The 17,576-nt window shown below is 41.7% G+C and overlaps 1 protein-coding gene across 1 annotated transcript in view; it reads right to left on the minus strand.

Annotated features, from left to right (window-relative positions):
• Nucleotides 1-17,576, minus strand: part of stt3b (STT3 oligosaccharyltransferase complex catalytic subunit B) — a 78,781-nt gene that overhangs the window by 38,269 nt on the left and 22,936 nt on the right. The window contains exon 2 of the mRNA XM_085791292.1: nucleotides 3,409-3,517. Coding sequence (XP_085647418.1) covers nucleotides 3,409-3,517 — 109 coding nt within the window. The remainder of the gene's footprint in view (nucleotides 1-3,408; nucleotides 3,518-17,576) is intronic.

Raw genomic sequence — 17,576 nt, forward strand, 5'->3', positions numbered from 1 at the left:
TCAGTGTAGAGTAACTTGTCTTTGTGGCACTGGTGTGGAAACATTCATCCACTGACACTGCTCAAAATAATAACACATGTTGCAAGGACAACATGACCTCCATAATTGCTTCGCTTTCCTGACCAAGAGAATCGCTTCTCAAATTATACCCACTGAGACTGCTCCACTCACAGTTTTTTTTTTTTTTTTTGTAACTGCTCAGCTTAACACTTCCAAGACAAGGACAAAAGAAATCACACTGGCTAGACCTTATATGTGCTGCTTGGTGTATTCAAGAGACAGCACATTGTTGCACTGTGTGTTTTCAATACAGTGTTGGACTGTTTTGCCTAAAGCTTCAATGAGAGGACAATAAAAGACTGAAATAAATGTCACACCCTATGGCACCTATGGATGTTCGGAGCAACAGATTTACATTCCACAGATAGAAACCAGTTCTGCTAGAAAGAGATGAACACACTGCACTGACTCTCGCCACAGCAGCCATTTGTCTTCCTACCTAATACAAAAACCCAAGCTGTGGCACAGTGTAAGCTCTCATATGGCTTCTATTTGCATATTGGTCTAGCCTGCGGGTAGTCTGCTGAGGAAATTAAAATATTTAAAGTAACATTCAAATGGAAAATTAAATTAACATTTTGAAAGGAACTAAATTTGAGCTCTATAAAGATTTCTATACAAAAGACAATTGGACTTGCTTGAGGTTGACGTTTCACATCTGGTACCAAAGGTTTCTTCCTGGTCAGGACGGCTGAGAGTCTTCACAGGCGTCGAGGAGATCTGCTGCACAGCTCATTATGATCCGCTTCACATGAAGCATGTGTAAATTATTCTGCAGTCATTTGTTGTCTTTACTTATACATTCATGATTTCCCAAATGCAGGTTTCCAGAAGAGGGATATGAGCCGTGTGGGCTTATTTGTATGCAGACTACATGTGTCGTGCAGCCCAGGAATCTTGCAAATGTCATGAAAATTAAGTTAAAACTTTACACCTTCCAACTCTGATTACCATTCTCATCATAACTTTCAGCTCCCACCCTCTGGGTACAAGGCCTAACCCAAGTATCCATGTACTGTAACACAACTAGCACATCCATTATTATAAACCAGGCTTGTCATATGCAATTAGCAGCAGCTGATGGTAATTGCTTATGACGGATGAATGCTGATGGATGAGTTTTGGATTCCACTGCCTTCGGTCTCCTAATCAGTAGTGAATATAGTATTCAAACACCAGCGTGTAGGCATAGCTGCATCTCCTGCCCTCAACCATCTGCTGCTTGGTGCTGCAATGAAAACGGCACCTACAGTAATACCAATGCACAGCATTAACACACCCCGCTGTCTCAGCTGTGCAGAGGAGTTGCTCTCCAATCAGTTTACACACCACCACAGAAACAAGGAGATGGAAAGAAGTTGTGCTAAAAAAGGCATCGAGTGCCAGACCTCTGTCCGACTGTCTCAGCTGGACCCAATAATGGAAACATGTTGGGAGACATTTCCACATTTTATCTGGCACTGAGGGCCTGGATTATGTAGTCCTGATGCATCATTAGCAAGGGCAATTATAGCTCAGAGTGCAGCCCTAGAGGGTCCGCGGTGCTCGGGCGGGAGAAAAGACGGCAGGTGTGGTTGTTAAAGAGGAGAGGGAGATGGATAGGCCAGAGGTATTTTACTCACACAGGCCTCACTGTTCAGAGGACGCAGGGCTGAGAAGATGAGGTTGGGGGGGGGAGAGACGCACAGAGGAGGGAGGGGGTGGGAGATAAATTGCGTAGAATCGGCATGTTGTATTTTTCACAGAAGAGGGTCAATGTTTCACAACACTCTTTGCTGCTGGTAAACAGGGAGGCCGCAGCAGTCGGGGGGAATCTGTCAAGTTAACAGCTCACTGTTGCTACTGGATTGCGACTTAAATCCACGCTGCCCGGCAACGGCTTAGGAGGCTCTATGGTATCTCCCTGCACCGCCGCGTCTAACCCCAGATAACCCCACGCTACAGAAGTGCACATTCAGCAGTGGGGATACACATAACACACTGAAGATCTACTTCCAATTTACTTGCATTAGCCACTGATGAGGACATAAATACTGATTACACATTAATATCTATGAATAATCCCCTTGTGCTCATGAATACTAATAAAAAGGGACTTCTTCTCCATTATGATTTTGTTGTAAAATACTTGCACCATAACATTGCCTACATCCAGATATGTATTGTTGTTTGTTTTTCTGGGTCAGGGGCAGGTAGGTCCCATAATAGGATTAAGTATGATTCAATGCATAATTTGATGCCTTGCGGTACTTACTGATGTGCTGAATGCAGCTGGTTTGGTGAGGTTGCACTGATTATTCTCATATATATAGAAAAGGAATAGTTATTTGGAAACATTTCTGCCAAGGTGATAAATACAAAATGTCTTCCTTCCTTCGCTCCTTTTTCTTCAACTAGGTCAGAGTCACAATGTCAAAGAACTCCAGCCTTCCTATTCCCAGCCAGGTCTCCCCGAAGGATCCCAAAGCATGTGTAATCCCTTCAGGATGTTCTGGCTCCGCTTCAGGTCTTTTCCCAGGTGGAAGAGTCTTGACTGTCTCCATGCCAAGGTGTGCAGAAGTTTCCTGATCAGATTCCCAGAATGCCAGTTAGCTTTCTTTTTTTTAAAAACAAAAAACAAAACAAAAACCTGCGGGAGCTGTGATTCAACAATTGATCGGTTTTGCCTTCAGGCCTACTAGCTTCCTTCCTAGGCATAGTTACTGACACTTGCCTGTCAATTTGAGACTCCCTTTTACCTTCACTTGTGAACAAGACTCTAAATCATCAAGATGTCACTAAGTAACAAAGTTACTGAGGTATTTCTTCACTTGCTCCTATATAGAAGGGATTAATCTGACTGAAAAGCAAACACTCACCCCAACCACTTCTTCATATGAGCCACTTTATAGTATGAAGAGGTCAGGAGGCCACAGTCTGATTAATATAACAACTGTGCATCATCAGCAAAAAGTAGCAGCACAATCTGAGACGACCGAATGGGAAACTCTTTATGACTCAGCAGTGTCGTCAGGAGAAAAACTCTGGTGCAGTCCAACATGTTTTTGACGTGTCGCTGTGAATACATACGCAGCTTTCATTATGGCAGGAAAGTATTGTGTCAGTGGCCTCAGAATCTCATATTCCCAAAGTGCTCCACTACAAGAGGCCCAGTGGGACGGTGTCCGGGAAAGCAGCACTACTGCGCCTCAATCGGAGGTTCATCAGTCAGCTGGAGCTTCTTCTCCAGCTCCCTTGTAGGAAGCCCTCAGGGAGAGACCATGCAGTGTGATACCCAAGTGCATTTTATTTAAACAAACCATCACATTACATTTCTGTGTGTTGCAACTGAATGTGGAAACAACTTACTGTGCCACCAACAATCCTTCCCAGTGGGTACCAGGCCCTTTCATCAAACCAGTTGAGGAATTCATAGAAGCCATTTGTGGTGAGATGATGTGTTGATCTGTAGTTGAACCTGAAGCAACAGAAGGAGAGAAGACGAATGGCTGAGTATATTGGGTATATGGTGAAATAATGAGCACACATAAGAACATCAACTTCCACTTAGAGACCGTATTTAAATAATATAGCTACTGACAGAGCCAGAAAAAAAAAACACACGCATGAAACTCTAGGGAAGAAAAGGTTATTTTATTTCCAGATTTTTGGAAGACCAGAATAATGTGTAAACTCCAGAGACTTTGGCTCGTTAGAAAAGGGACGATAAAGACCGCATTCGCTGTGTGAGCCTTTGTGTTGATGCCAGCATCTCTCAGGTCAGCCATTGGTTAAAAAAAATAGAAAGTTGAAAAGGCTCCTACACATAATGTGGCATTTTTTCAGAACAAAGCCCCCTTACAATACAGATTATTCCAACTGTAACCCACTGGCACACGCAGGGATGACAAAAACATAAAATGGGTCTAATGTTAGAATAGAGAAATAACGACCAAGGAAAAAAAAAAAAACCCTCCTAAGAATAAATATAAGGAATATCACTGCAAACAGGCCTTGATTTACTCTGTAGCTGAGCTAAGCCGAGGGGGTTGGAGCACTGTCAAGCAGCAGAACGAAAGAGCTGACAGTGTTGAGAGGGCTGCTGCCAGAGAGAAAGAGGCAAGCGTTCAGTAAATTTTCAGAGGCACCTTCTTCGTTACACAGCCCATTAATGTGGGCTGTTTTATGGTATGTTCATAGGCTCATACAGGACATTTCATGTATGGGGAAGCTATAGCGAGGCGGAGCAGTTTGCTTGCGGATAATTGCTTCTTGCGGTTGCCTCTAATAGAGATGATCAGTAAGTATCAGAGAGGTTGGGAAATAACCTCGTCTGTGAATGATCAGCACTTCAGGAAGGCTCTTTGATGCATCTTACATCAAGTATAACATTGTCGTCAACCGGCAGCTTAAGATGGTACCAAACAACACAAAACCATATAGACACATGGGATTCCCATTTAGACCTACATTTTTCTGTTTATCTTTCAACAGCTTTTTTTCAGAGCTGTTGTGCTGCAACAATAGCAAGATGGAGAATCTCAGTTGTTGTTGCTGTTGATGATCTTAACCGAGTTTACGGTTGTATTCTGACATTTAGACAGTTTATCTTCATCTAAATCTGGATCAGCATCAAAACACAGAGACAGAGCATCATTAGGGCTGTGTTTAAAAAAATCTATTTCCTGATTAATATCAATCTTCATTTCATCGATATCGATTCATAAAATCCTTAGATCGATCTTTTTGTGTGTGCCATATGAGATCCCAAATGTTGGCCACCTGGGTGATTTTGGCCGCCGCCTTGGTTAAAGCGTGTGTAGCATCCTTGCGCCCTCAAACCCATTTAATGTAGACATGTGTCATGCGCGCCGTAGCGGCACGCATTCGGTGCGACACACACCTCCACCGACCTGCTTCTTCCTCTTGTGTTGTGTCAGGTTTCCTCGGGCTGTGTCTCTCCTACTGTTTACCACAGAGCTCTGCCCTATTTGAAAGGTGGTGTGTGGAACGACGTCGTCTCCGAGATGTAGAATGTGTATTATAGAAGAGAAACACACATTTCAGGACATAACAGACATGTCCTGTGATTTTCAGCCTCCTTTTATATTTAATAGAGAAGGGACAACACCTGACAGTAATATTCTGAAAGTACAGCTGTCATAAAAACCCAGGGAAATCCCTGATAGTTGAGTCCATTCACTGCTGAAATGTGCACATTAATTGCATAATTATCACCCGCAACTGTACTGAAGAGCTGCATTGTTTACTTCTGGAGTGGGTCATGTTAAATAAATGTGCTTATTGTAACTGCTTTTGGGTCCATTTTTAATGTAAACATTGTTTGCATTGTATTTAATAATACACATGTGCAATTTGCAGCATTAGTTCTGTGAAAATCTTGAATCAAATCGGATCGGGACCTTTTGAATCGGAACCGAATCAATTCAGTAAATTAGTAGCGATACCCAGCCCTAAGCATCATTGTAATTTACAAGATTAGTTTCTATTGTTGCTGTAGCACTTAATTAGAGCACTGGGAACACGTTCTACATTTTGCAAAGATACCATAAATAAGTCAAGAAAACATACTGGATTTGTATCAGACTCCGGATGTGCACTGCAAATATGATCAGTGGTGTTATATTCCTCTACTACCCTGACACACAACCAGTGAAATGAAACTTGTTTGGTAGAGGTAATTAGGAGCAAATAAATGTTACTGAGGTAGGAATTAAGGCTGCTGGTATGTTCATTATGCCTGGATGAGTGTCAACACAGACATACAGGCAGAAAAAAGTGGGGCCTCCAAAAAAGGCACAGGAAACAAGTCTGTCAACAGCCCCAAACCAAATCAACAGCCCTTCCTCACTTCCATCTACTACACAGCTTGAGATTCAGTGGGCGCTTTTTCAGTTTATGTGTGTGTGTGTGTGTGTGTGTATGCGTGTCTATGAGTAAGTCAGACTGGAGGAGAGGCAGCAGCAGACTCGTCACAAAGCTGCTAGAGTGTGGGACGCTAACACTCATGTTTAGGACGTTGTAGGGCTGGACAGTTATGGCAAAAATCATATCACGCTTACTGTAGTCAATATTGAAATCATGATTATTTAAACAATTATGTACATATGGGGGGGGGGGGGTGCATCTTTTATGAACCAGCAACAACAGGTCATAGTAGCTAACTAACTACCTCACCTGCCAACAATGACTCACTACATCTTCTTTTGAGAATTAACTGACACATGTGGGTAGAAAGACAAACAATCATCCATTTGTAGAAGGTTCATCCGTCTTGGGCAGTGGGCAGAAACACTTACCGGATGCCCCAAAGTCTTATAATCTTAAAGAAAACCCTGTGTAAGTTTTTGCTCCTCGTGTTCCCACACTGGAGAATCTGTTCTACCTACCCATCTTTGGGGACGGAATCGCACATGCGCGTGTCTGTTAGAATAAAACAGCAATAGTCTAGGAAAATGACTAAATAATCATCTTTCTTCCATTGTATAAGTTTTGAGATCGTTTGGATCCAAAAATCGAAATCACGATTAAAATTCCATTAATTGTCCAGCCCTGGGACGTTGTGTTTAAAATTGCTGGCAGCTCATTAATCATCACGTTGTCTGGTGTTCTACCGCCTCCACTTCAGACGTGAAGCTGGAACTCTTCTCCTTCATGCAGGGCCTCCCGTCTCAACTGCTCGTTTCTGGACGGCACGAGGTGGCGAGTCAATTCAAAGTCAATAATGAGAGCTCGTCTCTTGTATTTAACTTCATGCCATTTTTGATTTTTAAAAAAAGGATCCAATTTCCCTATAACTCACTCCACGGTCACCATTTCCCATCTCTTTAATCCCCACTTCAGCCGTCGTCCACGGCCGATGGCTGACAGTCATCACCATGTTCAGCCTTGCATCGTTTCATCATTCTCTACGCCTCGGATGAAAACATGATGAAAATAACAGAAAAGTGTAACAGGCACAGCGCCGCTTCAAGTGATCTTGAAAAGCTATTGAGGAGCTGACATGAGTGTTTATCTCTGTGGCTCCGAAGGCAATCATATCACATCATGCAACAACCTGAGGGGCTGAATATGGGTGGGAGGCCAGATTAGTGAAGCTGGAACACAAGAGTCACACTGCTATAAATGTACTTGTATCTCAGTTTCAGTTACACATAATAAGATTCATCTTAAATTAAGCGAGCCATTAAAGATTCATTCATGTCCATTACAACTAAAATGACCTTGCATAACTTGCATCAGCAAATCAAACTGCACTTAAATATTTTTTCATTAAAAAAAGCGGCCCAGATAATGATTTTCCTCTCAGTGTGTGAGTCTATTTCCTCACACATTGAGGTATGCAAAGAGCCACAATGGTACAAAGTGCAGTGCTACAGAGGCAGCCGGGTGTGAGAGAGCTCTACCACAGTGGGACTTCCAATGCAGGTGGAACTGGCCCCGCCGCTTCTGCCTCATTGTTCTGCACCTGTCAAATCGACCAGGCAGAAACAAAGCAAATTCAAAGAAAACGTTCTAAAAGACAACTCTGCACGCTGCCAAGCCTTATCCACAAAACCCATTTTCCAATGATCTCGTGGACGGCCAAGCAGAGTGCTTTATCCCTGCCCTTGTCACTTTGATGGGCCGGATAATGTAGCTCTGCCAGGCACATTAGCAATTTAATGCATAGCTGCCAATATGGTCTCAGGCGACGGAGCACATGATGACTAGAGATGTCACTAGCACCTCCAACCACTGGCAGTTGAACTTCAAGCTAAGCAGCAAAGCCCCAACACCATAAAAAAAACAATCCTGGATTAATAGCGAGGAAGATGAAAGGAAAAACGAGTCCCTATAATCAACTCCTCGGATAATATCTCAAAGCAAAAAGGAAAATTAGGAGTGGCATATTGTGCACTTTAGATCACTCAGGGCCCCCTGCAGACATCATAATTCATTTTAATTAAGGTCCATTTCACTAGTTTCCTGTTGAGATGGGGCCGTCATCATCAGCATGACTAAGTGGGCTCTATTGCTGTTTACAAGCCAGTAATGCCTCATTCTGTCCGGACTACATAATCAGATGCATCATTGCTTCTCGATGGTGAACGTCTAAATGGACTTTTGGTTCCAGGGGTATAATCACCATGTTGACTAATTAGCCAACTCTGTTCAAATTCTGAATGAGTAACCTACATAATATGACTATGAGAGCCGGCAAATGGGGCGAAAACAACGTAAGGTTCACACAATGCAACGCCCATCTGCTGGACAGGTTTGATGATGATCATCTTCAAGGTGTCTTTTTTTTCTGTGTTTTTCAAAAGGGCTGCGAAGGTCGATAATCAAAAGGAGCTCAACACATGACACCTCATTAAAGGGTTCGCCACTTAAACCACCCACTATGTTGTTAAAAGAGCGTGGGGGATGTTTGTGGCCAACACTGTGAACAGTAATAGGTACAAAACAGTATGAGGTAAGAACAAGACCAATGATATTTCATTAAATAGTGAATGCATATGGTTGCCATTAATAAATTAACGCTGGATCTTGTAACTACAACATAGCAAATGAGCAGAAGAACTGGAAAGGTCATGTTAATTAGTCGAAACTTATCCAGTATCTGATGGATTTAGTGTCTAATTTATGGGCACTGAGACCAAACATAAACAAGCATAATCCGTTTGGAGGACTGTTTGTTGAACCGGTAGATGTTCTTGTGGCTCCATGTGTAAATCTGGTCTTCTGATTAAGCGCCTCTCCTTGCTGTTACTGTTTTACAAGCACTTAGACAAGAGGATTACAACTATCTGCAGCCTATAATATTTCCCAGTTTAAAGTCACAACAGGATTTTCTGCTTGGATTACCTGAGAACTGCAACAACAGTTAGTTTTCAGTCCCACACTGCACACTTTCTGCTCCTGCCCCAAAACTAATACCTCCATGCTGGTGGACTGGGTCACACTAACTGGCTCACTGGACGGCTGCCAGAGCTGTAATAGTGCTGAGTGTCCAGCATGGCTGCCACCACCTGACAAGAAGAGGCATCCTGGCATATTATCTAGGTGCTGCATCATTTTGTTTAAAAAGGTGGAGGTGTGTGCGGGTGCAAGATAACTGCATCCTGTGGATGTGTGATGGGAATACTGTGCACATGCGACAAGATGTGACTTGCTAAATATGCAATTAAGCATCAGATGTAATTACTGACCTGCCTGAATATGCAGTAGGTTCAATGAGGCACTGTCTGAAATGATGTACAATTGTTTACACAATCAAGAGTAGAAAAAAACAAATAAACAAAATCATTTGGAGTTAAACACCAAATACAGAGCTGATTAGTCTGCCAGGTCAAGCATTTCCAAAAATCTTAAACAGGCAGAAATATAATTATCTTAATTTCACTGTGTGAACACTTGCTGACACTGCAATGAGCATTCTTCCAATTAAATCTTGAGTGTGCGTGTTCTCATTTTTTGAGGAGAAAAAGGCCATAATTTTAATGATCATTTCAATTGTTCAAATAATTTCTCTAGTAAAGTAAAATCCAAAGGTTTGCTGGTTAAAGTTTGTCAGATGAGGCAATTTTCTTCTGCTTCTCTTATCTGACTGCATACGGAGTATGTTTGTGTTACAGTCCGTTTGGTGAATAAAACGAGCCATTTAAATACATCATCTTGGCCTGTGGGAAACTATAGTGGCTGGCTTTCATGAACACAGCAATACAACAAGGTACTAATTTTCCTCCTTAGAAATATCAGCAGCCATCTTTATCATGATTGTTTCAGTTACAAGAAAGTCTAACAGCAACAAGTCTGCCTTAGTTCAGGATGCAGTACAGAATCATGATTTCGTATTTGTTTGTCCAAAGAAGACTGGTAATTCTTAGTCATCCAACCCTTGGCGTGAGCTTCATGAATGCAAATGGAAAATGGACATTCTTGAGAGTCTTGAAGACCTTGTAGCCTCTGAACTGAAATGAAAATCCCTTCTGGATGAGATGTGAAACATCCTCTAGAACCTCAAGCAACATATCACAATGGTAGCACATAACTTTCTATACTGTACTATCCCTTGAGCAGCAAATTGGTGCAGTGTGTACAGCGACTAGTCATTCAAAATTTAATGAAAACGGGGGCTTCATTAACACAAAACAGATAATATGTGGGACATATTGAAAACCCTGCAAGATAACACAATGAACAATCAACATGGAAATTTCCATCACAGTGTTGAACTGATTAAATATGTATTTTGAACAGTGTTTAACATTTAATTGACAAAAATGCTCGTCTAATCTAAACTTTTGAGGATGAACCAGCTGGCAGCAGTAACGCAACCAGATGGTTTCTGTTTTTCGTGCCTGGATGGGGTGTAAGACCATTGTTTCAATATGCAAACAGCCAAACCAATGCCTGTTGAAACTAATGAATAAAAATTGGAAATGGCAATGCGTCTTGACATAAAGAGACATAATGGCACAAACACTGGCTTGCCTCAGGGAATAACTTCAATACATATTATTGTGCTCCAGCTCTACTGGACCATTAGACACTGAATAGCTATAAACTGCTATTGTTTATTTGTGCCAATACCTCCACATTTGACAGTCAAAGGTAGAGACTCGCACATAAAACAGTTTGGGCTGCGAACAAAAGGCTGTTGGGAGCAGCAGAGTAACTGAGCTCTGAAATGAAGCACGGCCTGATAAAGACTTGTGCCTCGGTGTTGTTCTGCAAAATGTGTTTATGCTGCATCCTTTACTGTAACAGCAAACATAGAAGAGGCGCTTGTGGCTCAAGGTTTTTGTTTACTCTCGGAAAGTGGTGCTTTTTGTGTAAAAACACTCAGGTGGAGTTTTATGAAGGCAATTTGCCAATGAGCTCTACACTTTCCTGACATCAGATTTATAGAGAAGTGGAGTCGCTGCTATTGACATCCTAATTATGTTTTCACAGACACAAAGGCTCTCATTCACACCTGTGCAAAAAATGGCTTGGCGATACCTGTCACAATAGCAGGTACGAATAATGGCTTGTGGGTCTAATAGAACAATCGATTTTAAATTAGGCCATTTCCTTAGCCAAGCTAGACAAGATGCTTACACAAGCTATAAGCAGGCGCAGAGAAGCATTGAATAATAAATTATCCAAACGGGGTCAAGAATGCACAGCGATTATGCATGCAGTAGGAGCAGATCTACAGAGCAAGCTTAAACCATGAGTGTACAATTTTATCCACTTCATTTCATAATCAGAAGTGAGTGATTAAGTCATATACTGAGTGAAAAAAACAATCCAAAGTATATGTAGGCTGTACATTAAATGTACTTTTCTCTTATTTTCACATTGGTAGATATGGCTAAGCGAGCTCCACCAGAAAAAGCACGACCCTGTACGGATTGTTCGGCAGCAAATCACAGAAGTTTAAACAAATATTTACAAAACTTTGGCGAAAGAGAAAATGGGGAGCGTTTAACCTACAGCCAGTGAAGGGTACAGGGTTATGGAGGTTTATTAAGAAGTTTCAAGAAAGGGTTTGGGACAATGAAATCATTTCACACTCCATAGCTTCCTGTATTTTCGACTGAACAGCTACAAAGGGTCCTGTGATCTAAACAAAGCAGTTGCTCACTGTGATCCATTGTCTCTCCATGATAGGAGGAAGAAGAAGAATGTGTCCGGTCAGCTGAGTCCAATGAGGCCAACTGAGACAAACCTGCAACCAAAATGTATTTACTTCTTATGCAGGAATGGCGCCGGAGGAAGACGTGAGAAATGGCCTCGTTTTACTGTGTGGAGTGACTCATCTTTTTAGGCAACACTGTCTGCTTCTGTTACCTTCATCCAAAGTGTCGTCAGAAGATTTTTAAACTGCCAAATATCAATGTCACTGAAATATTTGACTATAGCTATCTGATGGGTTTTCTATTAAAAAATGTACAAAGACTTCCATCCATGATGGATTCTGGTGAATTGTGATTCATTGATGTTTCTTGTAGGTTCCCACTCAAATGCCTTGACATCCACAGCCTGGATTGCCATGAAATATACATTCACTGTACAAGCAGCACAGTTTTTTTGGTCATTAGTATGTAATAGAGAACAGAGAAAGAAAATTAAGGTCCATTTTCTTAAAAGTATCTAAGAGTATGATGAGTATGAAAAGCTTCACTTTTTAAAAGCATCCTGAAAATAGGTTGTAATAAAAAAAAAAGGGAACACACTTACTGCAGGTCAGTGGTAATAGCAGAGGTCGAGATGATTTGCACTTGTAAAACTGTAGGCTGATGTGTGGGAAATCCATCAATGACAGAACCATTAGGTAGGCTAAGTGTGCTTTCTGTGTTCGATAACAATGCACAGAGGTGGCCATGTGGCATACAATTAAGCAAGTACGGCTAAGGTGGTATTGATTGGTAATTACAGAACAAAGATGAGAAATCTGAAGCCCAGCGAGCGCTGCTTTAACGCCACAACAATTACTGTTCAGAAAGCGTTCTCAGGTAAGATGGGGGGTATAACAAGATGGGGCAGCCTCCCTTTACACTCCTGTACCCCAATTAAGTAGGTGCTGTGTAAAATATAAACAGCAACCTACCAAAGAGAGAAGCTTTAATTGACATTAGCCTTGATCAATCTTCAAAAAGCCACATTTACAAGAGTTAATACTCCACCGCATCGCTGCAAAAATACAACAGTTCAAAGCAAACTGATCATCTTTTTAAAGATTAAGCTGCTTCTCTCCTGGTGCAGGCTGAAATACTTTGAATTCCCCACACACACCTTAGCTTCCCGTCTGCAAAGAACATTCACGGCTCTACATGGACAGGACAAGAGAGTGTTGGAAAATAAGCAAATCACATACAGTACTTGAATCCACTCCAGTAATAGTCAAGGTGACTTCACCTACAGCACTGAACACTGCTGCTAATATACTACATGAATTTGGGTCAGCAGTAAAAAGTTAAAGTCAGAAAGATGCTGTTGCCTGTATTATTTGCAAAAAGAAAATAAGATGCCACTCCATAACTATTATAACGAGCTTTCAAATGCATGCCTGCTTGCAGAGCTGAGATTTTTTAAATGACATTCGGCACACATTAAAAAACAAACTGTCAGCTGTTTACTAACTGATACAACTGATGAATGGGAGCATTTCATTTGCAAAAAAAAACATGCAGCCTATTAATATTTCACAGAGAGTAAGATTTATGGGATGAGTCCATGATATTGAGCAAAATACTACAGTTTGGAGACATGAAGCCCTCCATAATCGCATATGACGACTCCAAAGGAAAGCTTTGAAAGATCCTGACAGATGAATATGTTGTGTTGACAACTGATGAGTGGACTTCAATTGCAACAGATGTTTCTGTGACAGTTCCTGCACACTGCCGTGGACGCCAGATGGAAAATTTGAAGCGTGGTTCTTACCGCAGGAGATTAAGAGCAAGCACAAAGATGAGTGTCGCTAACAGAAATGTGGGGAGTGTACTGTGAAGGCCGCTGAATTCATAATCACCATCAAAAGAAACGGGTCTGATGGTGAAAGCCACTACAACATTGTCTGTTTCTTGTGCGCTGCAATCCACTTCAAAACAGTCCAAATTATGAGAGAGCAAATGCGAGCAGCCCGGTGTTAAATATGTGAGAATAATTTAAGATGGCAGGGGACATGTAGGGGAGAAAGGGTCAATACTAAAGGCTGTGTAATCTTGGGCTGAGCACTGGTGGGTGGACAATGATGTAAAAGGTAGGAAACCATTTCCATTAATAAACGTTAAAGCAGCCGGAGCCCTTTCAAAAATAGAAGACCCAGGTGATTTTCACTGCTGATTTAATTTATGGTCAGAACTTATGAGAAATTGATACAATTTAAATTTCTGCAGGCATAAAACGTATTTAGACTCCTTGAGATGGAAAGCAATTATCTGCAGAGGCCTGATACCATCAAATATGCTCAGCCGAATGTTTTTCGCTTAAATTAAACACATCAAACGCAGATGTTTTAAGGGCAATGAAAGAAATGAAGTCAACTATGATTTAAGTCGCTGTGCCTGAGACGCCGTGTGGGTGTGTCAAGGAGGACTTGACTCTTGAAGTGGCTGTAATTGATGGCTTCATGATAAAGTTTTTTTTTTTTTTTTTTTTCAAATAGCAATATACAAAGGAAGAGAACATGTGAAAAGGAGTCGCTGAGTGACAAAACTAACACCTGAAACCACCGATCCCATCGCATAGCCCTGCAGTGAGTTTCAGTTTGGTGTTTTGCTGTCCAGTCACAACTTCACTGTTTTGGCTCATGAGTCGTTTTCAGAAGCAGCAGGCAGCTGAAGTCGTTGAAAAGCCTTGCAAAACTCACTGTACACTACCCAGCACCGAAAACCACAGCCAGACACAGCACCTCTGGATTTGGTAGAGACCAACACAGAGCTAAAATGACTGAATTTATATTCCAGGGTGGTGAGAGACACAACTCTACATGAATGGGAATTTTGTTCGGTGCTGCTGTTTTCTAGCAAGTTTAACATATTAGCTTAAAAGATGATGCGATCACTTTGCTCCTAAGTAGCAAGAAGGGGAGTCTTCAGCCACATTTTCCAAACCAGTTCCTCAGGCAACATATTCTCCGCCCTAAACTCTTTGTTCAGTGCTGCTGCAGCTATAGGCCAAGCTATAAACAATGCTGAATTTACAACTATGCTAAATGTCTTTGAAAGGAGAGCGATTCAAAGGCAACTGAAGATTTGTACTTTGAGTCGGTTTAAAAGGTAAGGAGGGGGATAAGAAATGTGACGTTCCCGAAAGCGAGAGTCGCTGAATTTCAAACTGCGATGTGTGAATCAAAGGAAATGGATAAAAGGCATGCCAGTTCCACATTTAGCCAAAGAGTCCACTGGGGCAGAGGCTTCTCTTTTATCAAAACCCACTGTTACCATCGACCAAAAATAGGGGAGGCACCGGGAGAGCCATGCAGAAACAGCAGGCAGCAGCGAGTCCCAGACATGGGGAGTAATTATTGGCATACAAAGAGCTTTGCTGTCATAACGGGCGGCTAATCAATTGGATATTACAAACACAAACACCAAGAAAAAAGCAGCAGCAATAATTACAGGCCAAATCATTACAGGCTAAGATCTCTATTGAAAACATTTACAAAGGAACACGTCTGAACACTTTATCACCATGTGGAAAAAGAACCAGACGGGTTTACATTTAAATCATCGACAAGGTGCATTGGAAATAAACAGAAATGTGCAACTCCTGATGATTTCCCTGGGCTGGCACCGGCATATCCTCACTGCAGATGTGGAGGAACTCAACTCGGAGGCTGTAATGCTTAGAAAGACCAGTACATTTTGGAGCTACACACTAAATATACTAAATCCACCACTGCAAGGCTCTAGGCTTAAAATCCTGCAGTGAGGGTAAACTGAGGGCAGCTGCCCACAGCCATCTACAGCTTAAAAAATCATCTTATCTTCAGCCAAACATCCACCTGCTGCAGTAAAGCAGGGAACTGGGAGAAAGGGGAAAAAAAGCTCTATTAAGACCCCACAATGGGCAGAAATTAAAACCATAAAACTGGATGCTGAAACACACAGCTGTGCAGTTACGTTGTCTACACACAACTCCTTCCCCTGGACAGAAGTTGTTATTGCTCTGCCTTGTGAGCATAATGGCTCTGCTATGAGCTGTAGAGCCACTAAGAGACAGCAGAGAAAGCCGGTAAGACATTTATGCCTCATTGGCTTAAACATCAGTGCAACGGCGCTCAATAACACTCCAGTGAAGAAGGTACTGAGCATTTTACACAAGCTCTCTCTGCTAGCTTAACAATCATTAAGTCAGTGCGCCTACATCATAACACAACTTACTGCTGCCCCAAAGCTGCCATATCTGCATGAATGGACTTGCCACTGTGGTTCCCAAATCCTGAGGGGTCACAATTTACTGCCAGGGCTGAGTAATTATACACCATCTTCTGTACCACTGCAGCTCCTTCATCATTATTTCCAAACACATAGCTGCCTCTGCTGTTTCATATTCTATGGCTATATGAGAAAGTGGAAGGGAACAGAGGAGAGTGCTTCTTTCTTTCCCCTGTCCCCTTTTCTCTATAGTGGTGACAAAGCAATGTTTCGTTCCTCCACAGGGGGGTCTTTGAGGAAGTAAATTCCCAAATCTTTTAGCCTCTTCAGTGCATAGAGAGTACAGACACACAGAATCTGTGCTACCTACTGTAGCTACCCTACTAACTAGCTAGCCTGGGGTATAAGCAATTATTTATTTATTTTTTACTTATGAAAATGAGGATCTTGTTAATCCAGCCTGTTAATTCAGAATTAACATTCGAGGGAAGGACACCCTGCTCTCCAAATAGAGCAACATGTCTCTGAGACTCAAACGTGCCTCACTGCTCTGCATTGTCCTGCAGTACAATCAACAGCCGAGTATAAAAATACCTACAAGACCTCAACCACAGGAAAGGCTATTTGCTGAACTATCTTTTAATGAAGTTATTCTAATTTTAACGAGCGAGATACACTATGCATTACTTCATAAATTAGATGTTTAGGAAAAGTCATTCACACACCTGCATGCATACTGTGTTGTGGTTTGTTCATTAAATACAGGATTATTTTGGTTTGACCTTACACCTTATTAATATAACAAAAAATAAATTCAATGCAGTTTAATAGTCCAAGCATACAGAGCTATTATGTATAATATATTGTCCCGTGTGTGCTGTAAAGACGGGAATGAGCAAATAAGGCAGAAATAGAATCTCGTCGGTGCATAAAACAGTCCTCATGCCATTTCTATCCAGCTGTGTCCATAAAGAACCTCTCTGTATCGAGCCAATCAAAACATCTTATTTTAAACCGACTTTCCATAAAGTGAGAGCCCCAAGTCCTCCATCATCAGCGTGACAGTGACAGTGACTGACAGCCAGACAGCCGCCTACGCCAAACAAATCTGTATGTGCAAACATTAGCTTTCTAGCCACAATGTCTCCCTCTCTTTCTTGTCTGCAAGCATGGACAATAAACAAACTGGAGGTGGGGGGGTCTGAAATAGAAAAACACTCTCCATTATCTTCAGGGAAGACAGACAGCTAGTTATCTCAGTCATATAATGTAATGTGGCAACAGAGCTTACCTGTGAATGTAAAAATCTGCTGAATGTGTGGTCCACTTCCTAATATTATGTCTATTCTTTAGAGAGAAACAGAAGATAGTCTAAGCCTAAACTGCACAAATATCCTCTGTATACAATTTCTTTTAGGTCTCATATTAGGCACCATTTAAATGTTATTTAACCTGACTGAACTAGTTTGACAGAATACGTTGCCAACTCTTGACAAAAGTGCCTGCCAAACATCCCAGGTTGCTCAGTGAACGTCTCGGTGTAAACAGCAATTTCAGCTATTAAAGGCTTTTTCCACAGTTGCTTGGATGGGCTGATAAACAACAATCACAGCCATTCTTAGTACTGTGAACAAATGTCATTGTATTACTTTCAGTTAT

The sequence above is a fragment of the Trachurus japonicus genome, chromosome 11 (genome assembly GCF_045865225.1).
Source record: "Trachurus japonicus isolate A0001 chromosome 11, Traja_1.0".
NCBI lineage: Eukaryota > Metazoa > Chordata > Actinopteri > Carangiformes > Carangidae > Trachurus > Trachurus japonicus.